Source organism: Chrysemys picta, chromosome 4, assembly GCF_011386835.1.
Source record: "Chrysemys picta bellii isolate R12L10 chromosome 4, ASM1138683v2, whole genome shotgun sequence".
In the NCBI taxonomy this organism is placed as follows: Eukaryota; Metazoa; Chordata; order Testudines; family Emydidae; genus Chrysemys; species Chrysemys picta.
Genome location: NC_088794.1, coordinates 1,778,262 through 1,798,339, shown reverse-complemented (window position 1 = coordinate 1,798,339; position 20,078 = coordinate 1,778,262). Strand labels below are relative to the sequence as shown.

General features: G+C 58.3%; 1 protein-coding gene across 5 annotated transcripts; it reads left to right on the top strand.

Moving 5' to 3' along the window:
• The first annotated feature begins 208 nt into the window (after window positions 1-208).
• LOC135972090 (sulfotransferase 1C4-like) lies at window positions 209-16,384 on the top strand. Of its 5 annotated transcripts, XM_065591067.1 has the most exons (9): window positions 214-388; window positions 2,319-2,475; window positions 7,440-7,617; window positions 8,031-8,159; window positions 8,256-8,353; window positions 8,455-8,581; window positions 8,658-8,752; window positions 8,848-9,028; window positions 9,512-9,764. In XM_065591067.1, exons 2-9 carry the CDS (start codon window positions 2,443-2,445, stop codon window positions 9,622-9,624), a joined length of 954 nt encoding a protein of 317 aa, XP_065447139.1. In that variant the 5' UTR covers window positions 214-388; window positions 2,319-2,442; the 3' UTR covers window positions 9,625-9,764. The 5 variants fall into 5 exon arrangements, with proteins under 5 accessions (XP_065447140.1, XP_065447139.1, XP_065447138.1 ...); XM_065591068.1 differs by lacking the exon at window positions 2,319-2,475 and having other exon boundaries at window positions 209-388; XM_065591066.1 differs by lacking the exons at window positions 214-388; window positions 9,512-9,764 and adding an exon at window positions 15,614-16,384 and having other exon boundaries at window positions 2,320-2,822.
• The last annotated feature ends 3,694 nt before the right edge of the window (window positions 16,385-20,078 follow it).

The window sequence follows — 20,078 nt, the reverse complement described above, 5'->3', positions numbered from 1 at the left end:
CCCGGCCCCGCCCCCCGCCTGCCCCACGGCCCCGCCCCGCCCCCCACAGCCCGGCCCCGCCCCCCGCCTGCCCCACGGCCCGGCCCCGCCCCCCGCCTGCCCCACGGCCCGACCCCGCCCCCCGCCTGCCCCACGGCCCCGCCCCGCCCCCCACAGCCCGGCCCCGCCCCCCGCCTGCCCCACGGCCCGGCCCCGCCCCCCACAGCCCGGCCCCGCCCCCCGCGTCCCCGCCCCGCCCCCAGCCCGGCGCTCTCTGGCCCCACGGCCGGGCACAGACTCGCGTGGGCGCGGTGTGTCGCGTACTCGGGTCCCGGCGCTGGAGGCTGCCGGGCGGGACGAGCCACCGGCAGGAGCCGGGGGCGAAGGCCCCGTTCCGGGGCAGCCGGAGGTGAGGGACCCGCCCCGACACCCTGCAGCCCGGCCTGGGGTGGTAGAGCAGGGGGGGCTGGGAGCCAGGACACCTGGGTTCTCTCCCCGGCTCTGGGAGGGGGAGTGGGGGCTGGTGGGTTAGAGCAGGGGGGGCTGGGAGCCAGGACTCCTGGGTTCTCTCCCCGGCTCTGGGAGGGGAGTGGGGGCTGGTGGGTTAGAGCAGGGGGGGGCTGGGAGCCAGGACTCCTGGGTTCTCTCTGGGAGGGGAGTGGGGGCTGGTGGATCAGAGCAGGGGGGCTGGGAGCCCGGACTCCTGGGTTCTCTCTGGCTCTGGGAGGGGAGTGGGGGCTGGTGGGTCAGAGCAGGAAGGGCTGGGAGCCAGGACTCCTGGGTTCTCTCTGGCTCTGGGGGAGGGGAGTGGGGGCTGGTGGGTTAGAGCAGGGGGGGGCTGGGAGCCAGGACTCCTGGGTTCTCTCCCGGCTCTGGGAGGGGAGTGGGGGCTGGTGGATCAGAGCAGGGGGGCTGGGAGCCCGGACTCCTGGGTTCTCTCTGGCTCTGGGAGGGGAGTGGGGGCTGGTGGGTCAGAGCAGGAAGGGCTGGGAGCCCGGACTCCTGGGTTCTCTCTGGCTCTGGGAGGGGAGTGGGGGCTGGTGGGTCAGAGCAGGAAGGGCTGGGAGCCCGGACTCCTGGGTTCTCTCTGGCTCTGGGAGGGGAGTGGGGGCTGGTGGGTCAGAGCAGGGGGGGCTGGGGGCCAGGACTCCTGGGTTCTCTCCCTGGCTGTGGGGTACTTACGCACTGAGCATGCTCAGTAACATCTGCTAAAGCCACTGCCCTTCCCCCGCCCTTACACCCCTAGGATTCTGGGGGCTGCTGTTGAGGGGGTTCACAAGGGGCAAAGGGGGCGACTCGGAGCGGGGGGTGCCCAGGGTCTGAGCAGGGGGCGGAGATGGACTGGTCGGGGGGGGAAGCAGCTGGAGGCCGGGGCCGGAGGGGGCTGAAGGGACAATCAGGGCTGGGGGGGGGAGCAGGAGTTAAGCTCGGGGTGCGGCGCCGGCAGAGGCAGAACCCGGCCCAGGCAGGGCATGTGGGGGGGAGCAGTGACCCCAGTGCCTGCGAATATGGTGGGGGGCAAAGGGGAGTTTTTATCCCCCTCCCCCAGCCAGCCCCTCTCAGCGTGGGCATCTCGCGGCTGGTTCTTAAAGGCCCAGGCACCCCGATGCCACGTCACGGCCGCTCCTCGCTCTGAGGCTACGGCTGCCGCCGGTGCCAGCGCTGCTGGTAACCCCCCGCCCCGAGGGGAGTCGCAGCGAGTGCCGGGGCCTGTCCACACGAGGGGGGTGTCACCCCCCGAGCCAGCGAGTTATCGCTTTACCCTGCCAGTGTCGATAATCCCTGAGACTTAGTTCAATGAAACATTTTACACAGAATCCCTTCTCCTCGGGGTGCTGCCCCACAGTGCCCCGTTGCTCTGCGTCTCCCCTCCCAGGGGGCCCCCCAACCCTCCAAACCCACCTCGCCCCAGCGGGTGCTGCTAGTCCCCTCCCTGGGGTGGACGGCAGTGTCATGGCTACTCATGGACCTTCTGCTTCTGCCTATCCCCAGGCTGCCCCCTGCAACCCCAGGACGGTTTCATAGGCCTTCCCCAAGGCCTCAGCCAGGGGGTTACCCGGCTGGCCCTGCCCAGCTCCCCTTGTTCTTCCCCAGCCCTGCTCCACTGCAGGGCTAGAGAGAGACGCCCCCAGCCCTCTTCTCCGGGCCAGCTGGGCCCGAGTGTAGCTGCTTTTAACCCCCTGCTGATCGGAGTGGGGCCGGCGCCCTCCAGGCACAGACCCAGCCTTGGGTGGGTAGTGTTGATGTGTATTCCAGGGCCTTGTACCATCCAGAAACATGCAGCAGCGACAGGCCCTACTTTGCTAAAAAAGGCCATCTGCTGTCGCTGATCGCTACAGAGCGCAGCCTCCCGTCCCCACGGCATGAGGAACTGCTGTCTGCGGGAATCCGCTTCGTCACAGGGCCGTGTGACCGTCTCAGAAACAAACCAGGGAAACGCACCCTACACGGAGCTACGAGGCGATGGGTGGGAAACAGTTGCGACAGCAGTTCTCAGTGAGTCAGGCTGGGGGGCGGAACCAGTGGGGTGCTCCAGGGAGCAGTTCTGGGTACGTTTCCGAGCCAGTGCTTGAGATGACGGCATAGAGAGCGCAGTGAGGACAAGCTGCAAGAGGCCTCGGCAGGAGTCCTGCGGGAAGGGATCTGGGCTCACAGTGGATCCCAAGCTGAATCCGAGTGGAACAGTGGAACGCTGCTACAGAAAAGCAGAACGTCACTCTGGGATGTCCGCTCTGCTCCGCGCTGATACGGCCTCAGCTGGAGGATTGTGGCCAGTTCTGGCGCCGCATTTCCGGAAAGATGGGGACAAATTGGAGAGGGTCCAGAGAAGAGAAGAAAAAAAAGTAAGGTCTAGAAGACATGAGCTACGAGGGAAGTAGCATCTTTTTACAGAAGCTGTTTCTTAGTGATCCATATGGATTGTAACGGCTACAGGTAGCACATTGCTACACGGAGCAATTTCACACACACGATCGTGCAAGAACCTGCTCCCTGTCGCCATTTGCTACATCAGGGAGCCGTTACTTACAATCCAGCATTTCAGAGTAGCAGCCGTGTTAGTCTGTATCCGCAAAAAGAACAGGAGTACTTGTGGCACCTTAGAGACTAACAAATTTATTAGAGCATAAGCTTTCGTGGACTACAGCCCACTTCTTCGGATGCATAGAATGGAACATATATTGAGGAGATATATATACACACATACAGAGAGCATGAACAGGTGGGAGTTGTCTTACCAACTCTGAGAGGCCAATTAAGTGAGAGAAAAAAAACTTTTGAAGTGATAATCAAGCTAGCCCAGTACAGACAGTTTGATAAGAAGTGTGAGAATACTTACAAGGGGAGATAGATTCAATGTTTGTAATGGCTCAGACATTCCCAGTCCTTATTCAATCCTTTGTTGATTGTGTCTAGTTTGCATATCAATTCTAGCTCAGCAGTCTCTCGTTGGAGTCTGTTTTTGAAGTTTTTCTGTTGTAAAATAGCCACCCGCAGGTCTGTCATAGAATGACCAGACAGGTTAAAGTGTTCTCCCACTGGTTTTTGAGTATTATGATTCCTGATGTCAGATTTGTGTCCATTAATTCTTTTGCATAGAGACTGTCCGGTTTGGCCAATGTACATGGCAGAGGGGCATTGCTGGCACATGATGGCATATATCACATTGGTAGATGTGCAGATGAACGAGCCCCTGATGGTATGGCTGATGTGATTAGGCCCTATGATGATGTCACTTGAATAGATATGTGGACAGAGTTGGCATCGGGGTTTGTTACAAGGATAGGTTCCTGGGTTAGTGGTTTTGTTCAGTGATGTGTGGTTGCTGGTGAGTATTTGCTTTAGGTTGGGGGGTTGTCTGTAAGCGAGGACAGGTCTGTCTCCCAAGATCTGTGAGAGTAAAGGATCATCTTTCAGGATAGGTTGTAGATCTCTGATGATGCGCTGGAGAGGTTTTAGATGAGGGCTGAAGGTGACGGCTAGTGGTGTTCTGTTATTTTCTTTGTTGGGCCTGTCTTGTAGGAGGTGACTTCTGCGTACTCGTCTGGCTCTCTCAATCTGTTTTTTCACTTCATCAGGTGGGTATTGTAGTTTTAAGAATGCTTGATAGAGATCTTGTAGGTGCTTGTCTCTATCCGAGGGATTGGAGCAAATGCGGTTATATCTTAGAGCTTGGCTGTAGACAATGGATCGTGTGGTGTGTCCTGGATGGAAGCTGGAGGCATGTAGGTAAGTGTAGCGGTCAGTAGGTTTCCGGTATAGGGTGGTATTTATGTGACCATCGCTTATTAGCACAGTAGTGTCCAGGAAATGGACCGCTTGTGTGGATTGATCTAGGCTGAGGTTGATGGTGGGATGGAAATTATTGAAATCATGGTGAAATTCCTCAAGGGCTTCTTTTCCATGGGTCCAGATGATGATGATGTCATCAATGTAGCGCAAGTAGAGTAGGGGCGTTAGGGGACGAGAGCTAAGGAAGCGTTGTTCTAAGTCAGCCATAAAAATGTTGGCATATTGTGGGGCCATGCGGGTACCCATAGCAGTGCCGCTGACTTGAAGGTATATATTGTCCCCAAATGTGAAATAGTTGTGGGTGAGGACAAAGTCACAAAGTTCAGCCACCAGGTTAGCTGTGACATTATCAGGGATACTGTTCCTGATAGCTTGTAGTCCATCTTTGTGTGGAATATTGGTGTAGAGGGCTTCTACGTCCATAGTGGCCAGGATGGTGTTTTCTGGAAGATCACCGGTGGATTGTAGTTTCCTCAGGAAGTCAGTGGTGTCTCGAAGATAGCTGGGAGTGCTGGTAGCGTAGGGTCTGAGGAGAGAGTCTACATAACCAGACAAGCCTGATGTTAGGGTGCCAATGCCTGAGATGATGGGGCGTCCAGGGTATCCAGGTTTATGGATCTTGGGTAGCAAATAGAATACCCCTGGTCGGGGTTCTAGGCATGTGTCTGTACAGATTTGTTCCTGTGCTTTGTCAGGGAGTTTTTTTAGCAGATGGTGTAGTTTCTTTAGGTAATCCTCAGTGGGATCAGAGGATCTTTGTGAAGAACAAATCATGTCAAACCAATCTGATAGCTTTCTTTGATAGAATAACGAGCCTTGTGGATAAGGGTGAAGCGGTGGATGTGGTATACCTAGACTTTAGTAAGGCATTTGATACGGTCTCGCATGATATTCTTATCGATAAACTAGGCAAATACAAATTAGATGGGGCTACTATAAGGTGGGTGCATAACTGGCTGGATAACCGTACTCAGCGAGTTGTTATTAATGGTTCCCAATCCTGCTGGAAAGGCGTAACGAGTGGGGTTCCGCAGGGGTCTGTTTTGGGACCGGCTCTGTTCAATATCTTCATCAACGACTTAGATATTGGCATAGAAAGTACGCTTATTAAGTTTGCGGATGATACCAAACTGGGAGGGATTGCAACTACTTTGGAGGACAGGGTCATAATTCAAAATGATCTGGACAAATTGGAGAAATGGTCTGAGTTAAACAGGATGAAGTTTAACAAAGACAAATGCAAAGTGCTCCACTTAGGAAGGAAAAATCAATTTCACACATACAGAATGGGAAGAGACTGTCTAGGAAGGAGTACGTCAGAAAGGGATCTAGGGGTTATAGTGGACCACAAGCTAAATATGAGTCAACAGTGTGATGCTGTTGCAAAAAAAGCAAACATGATTCTGGGATGTATTAACAGGTGTGTTGTGAGCAAGACACGAGAAGTCATTCTTCCGCTCTACTCTGCTCTGGTTAGGCCTCAGCTGGAGTATTGTGTCCAGTTCTGGGCGCCGCATTTTAAAAAAGATGTGGAGAAATTGGAAAGGGTCCAAAGAAGAGCAACAAGAATGATTAAAGGTCTTGAGAACATGACCTATGAAGGAAGGCTGAAAGAACTGGGTTTGTTTAGTTTGGAGAAGAGAAGACTGAGAGGGGACATGATAGCAGTTTTCAGGTATCTAAAAGGGTGTCATGAGGAGGAGGGAGAGAACTTGTTCACCTTAGCCTCTAAAGATAGAACCAGAAACAATGGGTTTAAACTGCAGCAAGGGAGGTCTAGGTTGGACATTAGGAAAAAGTTCCTAACTGTCAGGGTGGTTAAACACTGGAACAAATTGCCTAGGGAGGTTGTGGAATCTCCATCTCTGGAGATATTTAAGAGTAGGTTAGATAAATGTCTATCAGGGATGGTCTAGACAGTATTTGGTCCTGCCATGCGGGCAGGGGACTGGACTCGATGACCTCTCGAGGTCCCTTCCAGTCCTATAATCTATGATTCTATGATTCTATGATTGATAATGGCCTGTAGAATGTGGTGTTAGAGAGCTGTCTAGCAGCCTCTTGGTCATATTCCAATTTATTCATGATGACGACAGCACCTCCTTTGTCAGCCTTTTTGATTATGATGTCAGGGTTGTTTCTGAGGCTGTAGATGGCGTTGTGTTCAGCATGGGTGAGGTTATGGGGCAAGTGATGTTGCTTTTCCACAATTTCAGCCTTTGCACGGTGACGGAAGCAATCTATGTAGAAATCCAGTCTGTTGTTTCGACCGTCCGGAGGAGTCCACGCAGAATCCTTTTTTTTGTAGTGCTGGTAGGGAGGATTCTGTGGGTTAGTATGCTGTTCAGAGGTATGTTGGAAATATTCTTTGAGTCGGAGACGTCGAAAGTAGGATTCTAGGTCACCGCAGAACTGTATCATATTCATGGGTCTGGAGGGACAAAAGGAGAGGCCCCGAGATAGGACAGACTCTTCTGCTGGGCTAAGAGTATAGCTGGAAAGATTAACAATATTGCTGGGTGGGTTAAGGGAACTACTGTTGTGGCTGCTTGTGGCATGTAGCAGTTTAGATAGTTTAGTGTCCTTTTTCCTTTGTAGAGAGGCAAAGTTTGTCTTGTAAATGGCTTGTCTAGTTTTTGTAAAGTCTATCCATGAGGAAGTTTGTGTGGAAGGTTGGTTTCTTATGAGAGTATCCAGTTCTGAGAGCTCATTCTTAATCTTTATGTCACAGCTAACCTGTGCTAATAATAATAACTGTTTATGCTCTCTGTATAACTACTGTGCTAATAATAATAATAATACTGTTCATGCTCTCTGTATGTGTGTATATATCTCCTCAATATATGTTCCATTCTATATGCATCCGAAGAAGTGGGCTGTAGTCCACGAAAGCTTATGCTCTAATAAATGTGTTAGTCTCTAAGGTGCCACAAGGACTCCTGTTCTTTTACAATCCAGCACGTATCGGTAACTGCTACCAGTGGCACGTTCCTAGAGAGAGCAATTTAATTTAATGCCCAGCCGGGGGGCAGCATGGAGCAGCGGGCACAGGGCTTCAGGGGACGTTCTCCTGGGGCCGGGGCGCTGTGGGGCGGGGGGCACTGGCTGCAGGGCGGGGCACTGTGGGGTGAGGGCTGCGCGGGGAATTTGACCCCAATCTCTCCCCCCAGCTCCCCATGGCCCAGGCGGAGCCAGTCCTGGCCCTGACCCCCGACATGGTCACTCGCTGCGCGCTGGTGGCCGTCCGGGGGGTCCCGCTGCCCAGCGACACGGCGCAGCTGTGGGGGCAGATATGGGGCTTCCAGGCCCGGCCTGACGATCTCCTCATCTGCACCTATCCCAAGGCGGGTGAGTGGGGACGGGGTCTGAGTGAGGGGACCAGCTGGGCGGGGGCTGGGGGTCGGGAGTGAGGGGCACCGGCAGGGCTGGGGGTCGGGAGCGAGGGGCACCGGCAGGGCTGGGGGGGCTGCGGATCGGGAGTGAGGGGCACCGGCAGGGCTGGGGGGGCTGCGGATCGGGAGTGAGGGGCACCGGCAGGGCTGGGGGGCTGCGGGTCGGGAGTGAGGGGCACCGGCAGGGCTGGGGGGCTGCGGGTCGGGAGTGAGGGGCACCGGCAGGGCTGGGGGGCTGCGGGTCGGGAGTGAGAGTCACCGGGAGGGCTGGGGGGCTGCGGGTCGGGAGTGAGGGGCACCGGCAGGGCTGGGGGGCTGCGGGTCGGGAGTGAGGGGCACCGGCAGGGCTGAGGTCTCTCGTCTCCGCAGGCACCACGTGGGTTCAGGAGATCGTGGACATGATCCAGCAGGACGGGGACCCCCAGAAGTGCTGCCGCGCCCCCATTTACCAGCGCATCCCCTTTCTGGAGCTCTGCCCGCCCCGCCCCCTCCCGCGTGGTGAGCCAGGCTGAGGGGGTCCCGTGCGGTGGGGCGGGGGAGGGACTCGTGCCATGGGGTCCGGACCCCACTCACCGGTGCCCCCGTCTGGTTCAGGGTTTGAAGAGGCTGCAGCGATGCCCCCCCCACGGACCCTGAAAACCCACCTGCCCCTGGAGCTAGTGCCCCCCTCCTTCTGGGAGCAGGACTGTAAGGTCAGGACGCCTGGGTTCTCTCCTGGGAGCGGGGCGGCTGGAGGTTGGGGGGGAGGGGGGAGCCAGGATGCCTGGGTTCTCTCCCTGTTCTCTCCCCCCAGGTGATCTACGTGGCACGGAACCCGAAGGACAACGCCGTCTCCTACTTCCATTTCCAGCGGATGAACCAGTGGCTCCCGGCCCCGGGCTGCTGGGACCAGTATCTAGAGACCTTTCTGTCTGGGGGGGGTGAGTGAACCTGGCTGGCCCAGCCCCCCCTTTCCGCTCTGAGCCCCCCAGCCTGACCCCCCCGTCTCTCTGACAGTGCCTTGGGGCTCCTGGTTCGACCACGTCCGCGCCTGGTGGGACGCGAGGGACAAGCACCGAATCCTCTACCTCTTCTACGAGGAGCTCCACAAGGTGAGTGCCACGAGCTTCCCCCCGGCGGTGCCCCCGGCCGGGCTCCCCTGCCGCCACGAGCTTCCCCCCAGCAGTGCCCTGTGTGTCTCCGCCAGGACCCCAGAGGTGAGATCCAGAAGGTGGGTCGGTTCCTGGGCCGGGAGTTGCCGGAGCCGGTTCTGGAGACTATCGTCGAGCACACGTCGTTCGAGAGCATGAGGGAGAACCCCATGGCCAACTACAGCACGGTGCCCCCCTTCATCCTGGACCATGCAGTATCCCCCTTCATGCGCAAAGGTGGGGGCTAGGAGCCCGGACACCTGGGTTCTCTCCCAGCTCGGGGGGGGGGGGGTCTTGGGGCCGGTGCAGGGGCAGCTCTATGTATTTTGCCGCCCCAAGCATGGCTGTCAGGCAGCTTTCGGTGCCGCGCCTGTGGGGGATCCGCTGGTGCCGCGCCATCGGCGTCCCCACTGCCTAATTGCCGCAGAAGCCGCGGGCCCGGTGGAGCTCCCGCAGACATGGAGCCCCCCGCGGCTTCCCGCCCCAGACACGCGCTTGCTGCACTGGTGCCTGGGGAGGAGTTGCTACGAGCCCGGATGCCTGGGTTCTCTCCCAGCTCAGGGGGGGTGGGGGTTGCTATGAGCCCGGATGCCTGGGTTCTCTCCCAGCTCAGGGGGGGTGGGGGTTGCTATGAGCCCAGATGCCTGGGTTCTCTCCCAGCTCGGGGGGGTGGGGGGTCACATCGCTATGAGCCCGGACACCTGGGTTCTCCCCCCTCAGGCACGGTGGGCGACTGGACGACCCAGTTCACGGTGGCGCAGAGCGAGCGGTTTGACGCCGAATGGGCCCAGCGGATGGAGGGGAGTGACCTGCGTTTCCACACCCGGCTCTGAGGGGGCAGCAGGGCCTGCGGCCCCCCAGCTGGCCCCTCCCCGGTGGCTCACGCAGCGATTCTCATGCCGCAGTTTCCGGGCTTGCTGGGGCCGGGCCGGTTGCTAGGGGTCCCCTGGAATAAACCATTGCACAGAACGAACCAGGCGCCTCCGGGTCACTGCCCCCCCCCCCCCCCCCGGGGCTCCTCGCCGCCTTCGCCCCCAGAGCAGTGGAGGGGCTCTGCGCCGTGAGCTTCCCACAGCAGTGCCCCCCCCCCATAGCCCCGGGGGCGCTGGACTACATTTCCCAGAGTGCTTTGTGGAATGGCCAGGCTGGGGCACGGAGGCTCATGGGGGGCATCGCATTCTTATGGGAGCTGTAGTTCTGGGGCAGTTCTGGGCCCTCCCCATAGGATTCCGTCTCCCCCAACCCCTTTCACGGGCCCCCTCACGACCGCCCCCAGCTGAGAGAACGCTTCAGGTCCCATATCGGCCCCCAGTGCCCCTTGGGAGCCCACCTCCCACAATGTCCTGCGGCGCCGGCCGGGCTCCCGGCGTGCATCACCCAGGGGCCGGGCGCATGAGGGAGCGCATGTTGTGGGGCTGCCATGCACTGTACAGGGATGGGGGTGGGGCCGAGGGGGGCGGTTCTCTGCCTGGAGGGGTGGGGGCGAGGGGGGGCGGTTCTGAGCCTGGCGGGGTGGGGCTGGGGGGGGCGGTTCTGTCCCTGGCGGGGTGGGGGCTGGGGGGGGCGGTTCTGTCCCTGGCGGGGTGGGGGCGAGGGGGGCGGTTCTGAGCCTGGCGGGGTGGGGCTGGGGGGGGGGGCGGTTCTGAGCCTGGCGGGGTGGGGCTGAGGGGGGCAGCCAGAGGGTGATGGGGAAGCACTGGGAGGGGAAGAGCAGCTTAGTCAGTTGGTGAGAGGGGGGGTGTCCAGAGGACCCCCCCCCCCCCATTGTACTTAGCGCCCTGCCCGGGATCTTTTCGGGGGAGAGGCAAACGCCACATTGATTGGTAACACACGTATCAGTCCACACGGTATCACCTGCATATGAGACATATCTCACACACACACGTGCGCTCTCTCTCTCGCACAGACACACACACACGCTCTCACACACACACACGCGTGTGCTCTCACGCACATGCGTGCTCTCACACACTCGCTCTTACACACACGCTCTCTCTCGCACACACACACATGCTCTCATGCGCGCGCGCGCACACACACTCTGGCTTGTTGTTGTCCCCCATTAGTTGCTCCCCATAACGTCACTGGCAGGTGAGTTCGATGGGGGGTGGAGCCGGATTGTCGCTCCCGTGTTGACAAGACGAGACCGGGGGCCTCTGCCCGACACCTCACATTTATCGCCGCTTCGCGCTCACGCAAATCTGCACCAGCCGCAAAATCTGTGTGTGGCCGTTTGGCCTTCATGCTGCGTCTCTCTGGGGGGGTCCCGCTGCTGTTCGGTTTGCTCCTAACCCCCGAGGCCGCCAACGTGTCTGAGCTTCAGCGAGCCCCCGGGCCCCGTGTTCTTGTCCTGGGGTCTGGCTCCAGCCCCTCCCCAGGGGTGCCGCCTCCCGCCTTCCTCAGCCGCCCCTGGCTCAGCCAACGGGCAAGTGATGGACGAGGGGGATCTTATTCTCCTCTGAGCAAAAAGCCATGTTTTTGACATTATCCCAAGGCTCAGGACAAAGTTTTCTAGATAAGGATCTGATACAAAGTGGTATGAAATTAGAGGCATAATACAAAGTCATGTGAAAGTTCTGTGAAGATGTTAATGCAGAGATTTATCGACGTTGTCCCCCAGCCCTTGGTCTGATCAATTTCAGACCTAGAAGACAAATTGACTAGGGACTTATTGATATGTAAACGCTCAACTCCAATAAGAAAGGAATCAGCCGCAGTTTGGCTTCTATGTAAAACCTGTCATGAGGGATCCCTTCAACTGCCTGAATGTACAAATAAAAACAGAAAACTGCACCAAGACTTCAGGGGCGGCTCTAGCTTTTTTGCCGCTCCAGGCTTCAGCGACTGGCGGACCTCCTGCAGGCAAGCCACCGAAGGCCGCCTGTGATGAACTGGGACTAATGTGGTCTTTGAATGCTGAGTGGAGAGTGTGGAGTGACGGTCTGCACTGGGGGATGGGAGACTGACCGAGGGAGAATACCTGAGCGTGTAACATGAGAACCCAGGAAGGGGTTAGAGGCCAGGTGACACCTTTGCCCGGGAAACTGAACAAAGGCTGTGGGAGGGGTCGCTGAAGGGAGAGTTTCAGGAGCTGGCTGGTGGAAGGGCTGGGAGGCAGACGGGGCTCTGACCTCCCAAGGGGGCTGGGGGCCCAGGAACCCCAAGATGGACCTAACTGGGGGGGATCCTGTTGTCTGTGCCTGCCAGACCTGTCTTGGACTGTGTTCCTGTCGTCTAAATAAACCTTCTGCTTTACTGGCTGGCTGAGAGTCATGGTGAATCGCAGGAAGCCGGGGGTGCAGGGCCTTGTGTCCCCCCACACTCCGTGACAACTGGTGGCAGAGGTGGGATCTACTGCACCCCGTGGACGGCGCTTCCTGCAGTAAGTGACTGGGGAGCAGTAAAACGAAGGGGGATTGACGGGGACCAGGTGGGCTGAAGAGTCAGAGAGAGACGGTTTAGGGGGCGATTAACCCCTGGGAGTGTGTGACCAGAGAGAAGGACTTTTGCTGTAACAGGGTCCCCGGGGGATCGCAGCGAGCAGTCCCGGGGCGGAGGAGTCTGCAGCTCGACCCTGGCAGAGAGGGGGTGACCTGAAGAGGGGCTGGTACACTAGGGGTCCCCCTGGAACGGTGGAAAGCGGAGAGCACAGGCCGGCGAGTGGCCAGCAGGAGGATGGATGCTAAACGCCACAAGAGCGACCTGGTGGAGCTGTGCAGGCAGAGGGGGCTGCGCATTGGGAGGTCCACCAAAGAACAGCTCATTGCCCAGCTGGAGGAGAGGGATCGCTTGGATGAACCGAGCCTTGTCCCTGAGAGAAGCCGCCCGGCGGATGCAGCGTGGGCCCCGGGGCCTGACATGGCTGGGAGGGGTCAGACTGCTGCCGAGGACATCCCGAGACCCTGCCTACCTATACCTAGGGGTGGGGTTGGGGGAAGCCCAGCGAATACCGAGGGGACCCCGACCCCGGCGGCCAGCAGGGGATCGTCCCAGCGGAGCTCCCCGTCCCTGGAGCGGATGCGGCTGGAATATGACAGGGAGCTGAGACTGAAAGAGTTCAAGTTAAGGCAGCAAGAACTGAAGCAGGAGCGGGAAGAGAAGGAGAAACAACGTCAGCATGAGCTGGAACTGGCCAGTCTGAGGAGCAGTGGGGCCCCGGCTGCGGTGAGCGAGGGGGGACCCAAGCCTGCAAAGAGCTTTGATAAGTGCTTCCTGGCCCAGCGTAAGGAGGGGGAGGACATGGATACCTTCCTGACGGCCTTTGAGAATACCTGCGAGCTGCTCCAGGTTGACCCTGCAGACAGGCTCCAGTTTCTCATCCCCTCACTGGACCCCACAGCCAGGGAGGTGTACAGCCGACTGAAAGGGGCGGAGACAGGGGACTACGAACTGGACAAAAAGGCCCTGCTCCGCGAGTTTGGGCTGACCCCTGAGATGTGCCGGAAAAGGTTCCGGAGTCAGCGTAAAACCCGTGAGATCACATACCTACAACTAGCCAACCGGGCGCAGGGGTATGCCCACAAGTGGACAGCTGGGGCCCAAACTATGGAGGACCTGCTTGACCTAGTCGTACTGGAGCACGTGTATGAGCAGTGCCCATCCGACCTGAGGCGATGGTTGATGGACCAAAAGCCAGAGAACCCGCAGCACGCAGGCCAGCTGGCCGACGAGTTTGTGAACAGTCGGGCAGGGGATAACAGGGAGGAGTCCCAAAGGAACAGTCCCACCACAACGCAGAGAGAGAGTCACCATGGGACCTCCCAGCGAGGAAATATGGAGAACCCCCACCAAACGGGAACATCCAGCATCAGGTCCATCCAACCCGCTCGAGGGGACCCATGGGACATGGGCTATTATCACTGTGACCAGAGAGGCCACATACGGGCCCAGTGCCCCAGGCTCAGGGACAGACTGAGCAGACCGAACCCACAGAGGGTTGACTGGGTAGAGACCCAGCCCGGCGAGCGGCAGCATTCCCAGGGAAGGGGGGCTGGCAGAGTGCCACCTGCTAAGGCGGGAGGAGAGCTCCAGGCCAGCTCCTCTAGGGGGCTGGATGCCCCAGACTCAGGGTTTTTGGTTTATACGGTGGGCGCGGGGCTGTCCCTCCGGAGAGAGTACCTTGTTCCCCTGGAGGTGGATGGGAGGAAGGTCAATGGATACTGGGATACGGGCACAGAGGTGATGCTGGCCCGGCCCGAGGCGGTGGCCCCAGATCGGGTGGTGCCCGACACCTACCTGACCCTGACAGGGGTAGGTGGGACCCCAGTCAAAGTGCCCATGGTGGGTACACCTGAAGTGGGGGGCCAAGGAGGGCCCCAAGGACGTGGGGGTACACCCATATTTGCCCACTGAGGTATTGATGGGGGGGGACCTGGAGAACTGGCCAAGCAACCCCCAAAGGGCACTGGTTGAGACCCGCAGTCAGAGCCGGCGGGGGGCACTGCGCCCTGGCCGTGGGGGGGGTGCCTTGCCTGAGGCGCAGGACCCTAACCTGGTGGGGAGGGAACGCCCAGGGACACGGCTCAGGGAGGCTGCAGCTTCAGACTCAGCGGGCGAGAAAGAGCAGGTGGCCATCCCTGTCCCAGCTGCTGAGTTCCAGGCCGAGTTGCAGAGAGACCCCTCCTTGTGGAAGATAAGGGACCTGGCCGACCTCAATGCGGTACAGACCATGGGACGAGGTGGCCGGAAAAGGTTCCTGTGGGAGAAGGGGTTCCTGTACCGAGAATGGGCTCCCCCAGGGAAAATGGAGTCAGGGGGGATCACGAGGCAGCTGGTGGTACCCCAGAAGTATCGCCGCCAGCTGCTGTGCCGGGCCCATGACATTCCCCTCTCAGGGCACCAGGGAACCTGGCGTACCCAGCAGAGGCTGCTACGGAGCTTTTACTGGCCTGGGGTCTTTGTTACTGTCCGACAGTACTGCGGATCCTGTGACCCCTGTCAGAGGGGGAGGAAGGCCTGGGACAAGGGGAAAATGGCTTTAGGACCCTTGCCCAGCATAGAGGAGCCTTTCCAGAGGGTGGCCAAGGTTAAAAGGCGGCTCTAAACCAAGAGAGCTCGAATCACCGACCTCCAGACTGGAGCGCTGGGAGAAGACCACAGCCCAGTTGGAGCCCCAGAGGTATGGGGGTGGGAAAAGGGCACAGGCCGCATAAACCTTCCCACATGCGAACTGCGAGTGCCATCAAGCATCCCCGACCTAAGGGGGGGGCGTGAAACTGGAGGGGCCTGGTGTAATTCTCACCAAGGAATGGGAGGGATGCTGGGGCATCCACGGGAACGGGATTAAGATTTTCTAGGGGTACCACAGTTGTCTCTGCAAGACACCTCACGTTTATAGCACCTTCCCTCTCATGCAAATCTGTACCAGCTTCAAACTCTGTGTCTGTGTCCGTTGGTCCTTTGTGCTGCTTCCTTCTGAGTGTTGTCCCAATGCTGCAAAGAGGGTGTTCCCAAAATGAGGCCATCAATATGTCTGCTTGTCTTTAGAGAGCCCACTTTACACATTTTATTGTCCTGGGGTCTGGCTCCCAGCCCCTTTCCAAGGGTTCAGGCTGTCTGGAGGTGCTGCCTTCCACCTTCCTCATCCACACCTCATTCATTCAACAGGGCAATTGATTAAGAGTTGGGCGGGAAGATCTTGTTCTACTGCTAGCAAAAAGAACAGGAGTCCTTGTGGCACCTTAGAGACTAACACATTTATTTGAGCATAAGCTTTCGTGGGCTAGAACCCACTTCATCAGATGCAAGATACAGACTAACACGGCTGCTACTCTGAAACCTGCTAACAAAAGACATTTTTCTTCTCTCTTATTCTATCCTTAGGGGCTATAACATTATACCAAGGGCAATACGACGTTTCTATATGAGGCTTTGATACAAAGTTTCATGAAAACCGAGGTCACACGTGGGTAGACCCACTACAAGGTTATGTGAAGAGGCACAATGTAAAGTCATATGAAAATGATCAGAGATGTATCTACACAAGGTCTTACAGGTGATGGGGGCCCAAGAACTGCCCTTCAGGGCTTGGGGAAGTAGAACCAGAGTGCATAGAGGAAAGTGTGGAATTAACAATACAAGCAAATGTAACTAACAATACAAATGTATCAATAACAAAACTCAACAACAAAATGATTATCAGAGAACCTAACAAAAAATAACCTGATGCATTGGGGACCAAAGTCTTTTGGCCAGAGATGGATGTGATTGATACTTTGGTTGGAGACGGGGGAAGTAGAGAGAGGAAAAGACATTTACCCTGTCTAGTGTAGTATCCCCTCTCTCCAGACCCAGTGCTAGCCCAGGACACCACCAGAGACAGACACAGACACTGAACACAGACTTCGTGGCGACACTATAACCGTGGTGTTTTATTACTCTTCAGCTGGTACCAGCTCTCCTGACGTTCCAGTTCAGAGGCTGAAAGCTGGAAGCGTAGAAACAAATTAGCACAGTGCTCCCACCAGGGCCGGTGCAAGGATGTTTTGCGCCCCAGGCGAAACTTCCACCTTGTGCCCCCTCCCCCTGAGCCCTGGGCAGCTCCCCGCCCCCCCACCCTGAGGCGCCCACCCCTGCGGCAGCTCCCCCCCCACCCTGAGGCGCCCACCCCTGCGGCAGCTCCCCCCCACCCTGAGGCGCCCACCCCTGCGGCAGCTCCCCACCCCCACCCCACCCTGAGGCACCCACCACCTCTGACTTTTATAGTTCGATGGCTACTGCAGCATCAAACTTGGGCCTCATTCTGTTTGTCAGTGTACCCAGTTATGGTGATGGTTTTAGTGTATTTCCCAATGATGATTCTGATTGTTTGCATTTGTGTTGCTATAGCTGGTGTTGTCAGTTGTCATGTTTTTAGTTCTATTCACCTGGTTATGATTGTTTGGTTTGTTTGCAACAGATCCTCTGCACGCCCTACGACGACAACTCCTGTCGTGCTCACAGATCCTGGGAGCTTTCCAGGGAGCAGGTCATCCCCTAACCCTGCCGGCTGCGTTGGCTCGAACGCTCTGCACGGGCCGCTGGGGAACACACGGACTCCAAACTGAAACCACAGGCTGAGAACATGACCCAATACGCAGCTTTAAAACAGATACAGAAGATTTAGATGGTGACCACCCAAGAATTGTTCTTGAGAGGTCAAAAGGGGACAATGTCGATAAATCTCTGCATTAACATCTTCACAGAACTTTCACGTGACTTTGTATTATGCCTCTAATTTCATACCACTTTGTATCAGATCCTTATCTAGAAACCTGTGTCCTGAGCCTTGGGATAATGTTAAAAACATGGCTTTTTGCTCAGAGGAGAATAAGATCCCCCCCGTCCCCATCCCCGTCCCTGTTAATCACTTGCCCATTGGCTGAGCGAGGGGAAGGCGGGAGGCAGCACCTCCAGACAGCAGCACCCCTGGCAGAGGGGCTGGAGCCAGACCCCAGGACAATAACACGGGGCCCGGGGGCTCATAGGGGCCAACTTTCTCCAGCGCCGGTGGATGCCCGCGCCCCCCCCCCGCCCCTTCGCCCCCACCCTTTCCCCGCCCCTGGCCCTGCCCCCGTTCCAACCCCATCCCCAAATTCTCCGCCCCCTCCCTGCCCCTATTGGACCTCTTCCCCAAATTCCCGCCCCAGCCCCGCCTCTTCCCCCTCCCTCCCTGCCCTGCGAATCAGCTGTTTCGCAGCGCAAGCGCTGGGGGGGGGGGAAGACGCAGGATGCGGTGGCGCTGGACGCGGAGCTGAGCGGGAGCAGGGGCGGGGCCACAGGGAGTGGCCGGTGGGTGATGAGCACCCACCAATGTTTTTCCAGGGGTGCTCCCGCCCCGGGTTTTCACCTTTCCAAGTGTTGTGTGGCAGGCGGCGTCTCGCTGGCGCTTCCCGTCACATGGCTGTGACGGTGCTGCCCGTGGGAGCCAGCTGAGGTCACTCAATCAGCAAACAGAATGGGGCAGCCAAACCCCAAACGCTGGTGGATCTTCCAATACTTAGATTTACCAACCAGCCTCTGTATTACCTCACTGGTTACTCAGAGTCCAACCAACGCAGTTCCCTTAAAGTGCCCAGCGTCCGGCCTCCGTCCAGACACACCTGTCAGATATGATGATGATTCCTGACAATCTGATCTCTTCATATAAAATAAAAGGTTCTTCCAACCCCAAAGGATCAGCCACACACCCAGGTCCAATTATAACTTAGATCTTACCCCAAATACACCCTATAGTCAATTCTTATTAACTAAACTAAAACGTGTTAAAAAAGAAAAGCGAGAGAGTGTTGGTTAAAAGATCAATCTACAGACAGACTTGAATTCAATTCTTGAGGTTCAGACACAGCAGAGATGAGCTTGTAGCTGCCAAAAGTCCTTTTAGAAATAGTCCAGAGGTTATAGTCCAATGTCCATATTCAGGGTGGCTCCAGTCAGTGACTGGGGAATCTCAATCCTTGTGGCTTAAGGTTTCCCCCTCTTGAAACCCAAAGCAGATCTGAGATGAAGCAGGATCGTGTCCCAGGGTCTTATACATTTCCAGCAGCCTTTCGGCCTGAGAAAACAATAGGCTTAATTCTCCTTCCAAACATCCTGGCAATTAGCACAGGGTCATTTATCCATTAAACAGTTCAGATCCAGGTTACCACAACCTTCCAAGAGACATAGAGACAATAATACTATTTCCCTCAAGTACCATCATAATTGTTAATATTCCTGTTTTGATCTTTGAATCAAAGCTGTAGCAATAGACCAGACTTGTTTGCTGACCCCACAAGCCCTGAGCACCCAGCTCCCATCTACCTCTAACAGCCCCGGCTGCATTTCCCAGCTCTGCTCATGAACAGACCTTCTGAACCAGTCGCTACAGCTGGGCCCTGGGTCAGGTCAGTCTGGGAGGTAATTAACTCTTTCTGGCCCTGTCACCTTCCAATGAGATATTCTATCACACTCCTAACGGCACAATGGCCCACGCCCATATCATAACCCTGCAGGAGCCATCTCCACCTCAGCTCGGCCAGGTCCCTCTGGGGGGCCGGGGGCTCAGACCCCAGTCCTGGGGCTCCTTCCAGTTCCCAGCCAGCTCCAAACTGCCCCCCCCAGATGTCTCACTCCCCCCCGGTCCCTCCCCCAGCCTTCGGCCAGTGTCCCCTGGCAGGGTCGGCTTTAGGCCGATTCAGCCGATTCCAGTGAATCGGGCCCCGCGCCTAAGAGGGCCCCACAGCTGTCCACCCCACCCCCGCCCCCAGCTCACTTCCCCCTCCGCCCCTCCCCTGAACGCTCCGCCCCCTGCTCCTCCCCCTCCCCTGCTTCGCGCCAATCAGATGTTCGCGGGAAGTCTTAAAACAAGCAGGGGCGGGCGGCAGCAGGTAAGCTGAGGCGGGGGCGCAAGGAGGAGGCTCTGGGAGGCGCGGCCCAGTCCAGCCCCAGCCCAAGCGGCACCGGTCCGGACACAAGCCCCGCGACTCCGGCTGGAACATGGGCCCGATTCCTGGGGGCGGGGCTTGCCGGCAGGAATCGTGCCCCACTCTTCTAGAGCCGGCACTGTCCCTTGGCTCCACCCCTGCCCGGTTCGGGTCACCTGCTCAGGTGTTGCCGCACCCCCCCCATGCAGCTAGTCCCAGCCAACTCCTCTGTGACCCACCCAGGCCAGTCCACCCCCTCCCTGCTGCATCACACCAGCCCCCGGGTCCTCTCAGCCTGCCCCCCACCCCCGCGTCGGGCCACGCCCCCTGGTCCTCCCAACCCCCCCCCCCGTGTGGGCTCCACCCCCCTCCCTGCTCCATCACGGGGCCCCAGGACTGGGGGCGCTGTGATGGGAAGGGGGGTCCACTGGCCCAGGACTGGGGGGGGGGCTGTGAGCAGGTGAAGGGGGCCCAGGATTGGGGGGTCTGTGAGAAGGGGGCTCCAGGACTGGGGGGGGGCTGTGAGTCGGAGGAAGGAGGGCCCAGGTCTGGGGGGGACTGAGATGGGGAAAAGGGGGGGCAGGAGTGGGGGGGCTGTGAGCCGGGAGAAGGGAGGGCCCAGGACTGGGGGGGCTGTGAGCCGGGGAAGGGAGGGGCCCAGGGCTGGGGGGGCTGTGAGCCGGGGGAAGGGAGGGGCCCAGGGCTGGGGGGGTCCAGGTCTGGGGGGGGCTGTGAGCCGGGAGAAGGGAGGGGCCAGGATTGGGGGGGGCTGTGAGCTGGGGGAATGGGCGGGGCCAGGTCTGGGGGGGGCTGTGAGAAAGGGGAAGGGGGGCCCAGGACTGGGGGGGGCTGTGAGCCAGGGGAATGGGGGGGCCAGGTCTGGGGGGGGGCTGTGAGCCGGGGAA

Excerpts from the sequence above, each read along its gene's own strand:
- LOC135972090 (XM_065591065.1), top strand. The coding sequence starts at position 2,703 with ATGTCCGCTCTGCTCCGCGCTGATACGGCCTCAGCTGGAGGATTGTGG. Across the intron at positions 8,753-8,847 it reads TCTACGAGGAGCTCCACAAG|GACCCCAGAGGTGAGATCCA; the intron begins GTGAGTGCCACG and ends TGTCTCCGCCAG. Across the intron at positions 9,029-9,511 it reads ATCCCCCTTCATGCGCAAAG|GCACGGTGGGCGACTGGACG; the intron begins GTGGGGGCTAGG and ends CTCCCCCCTCAG.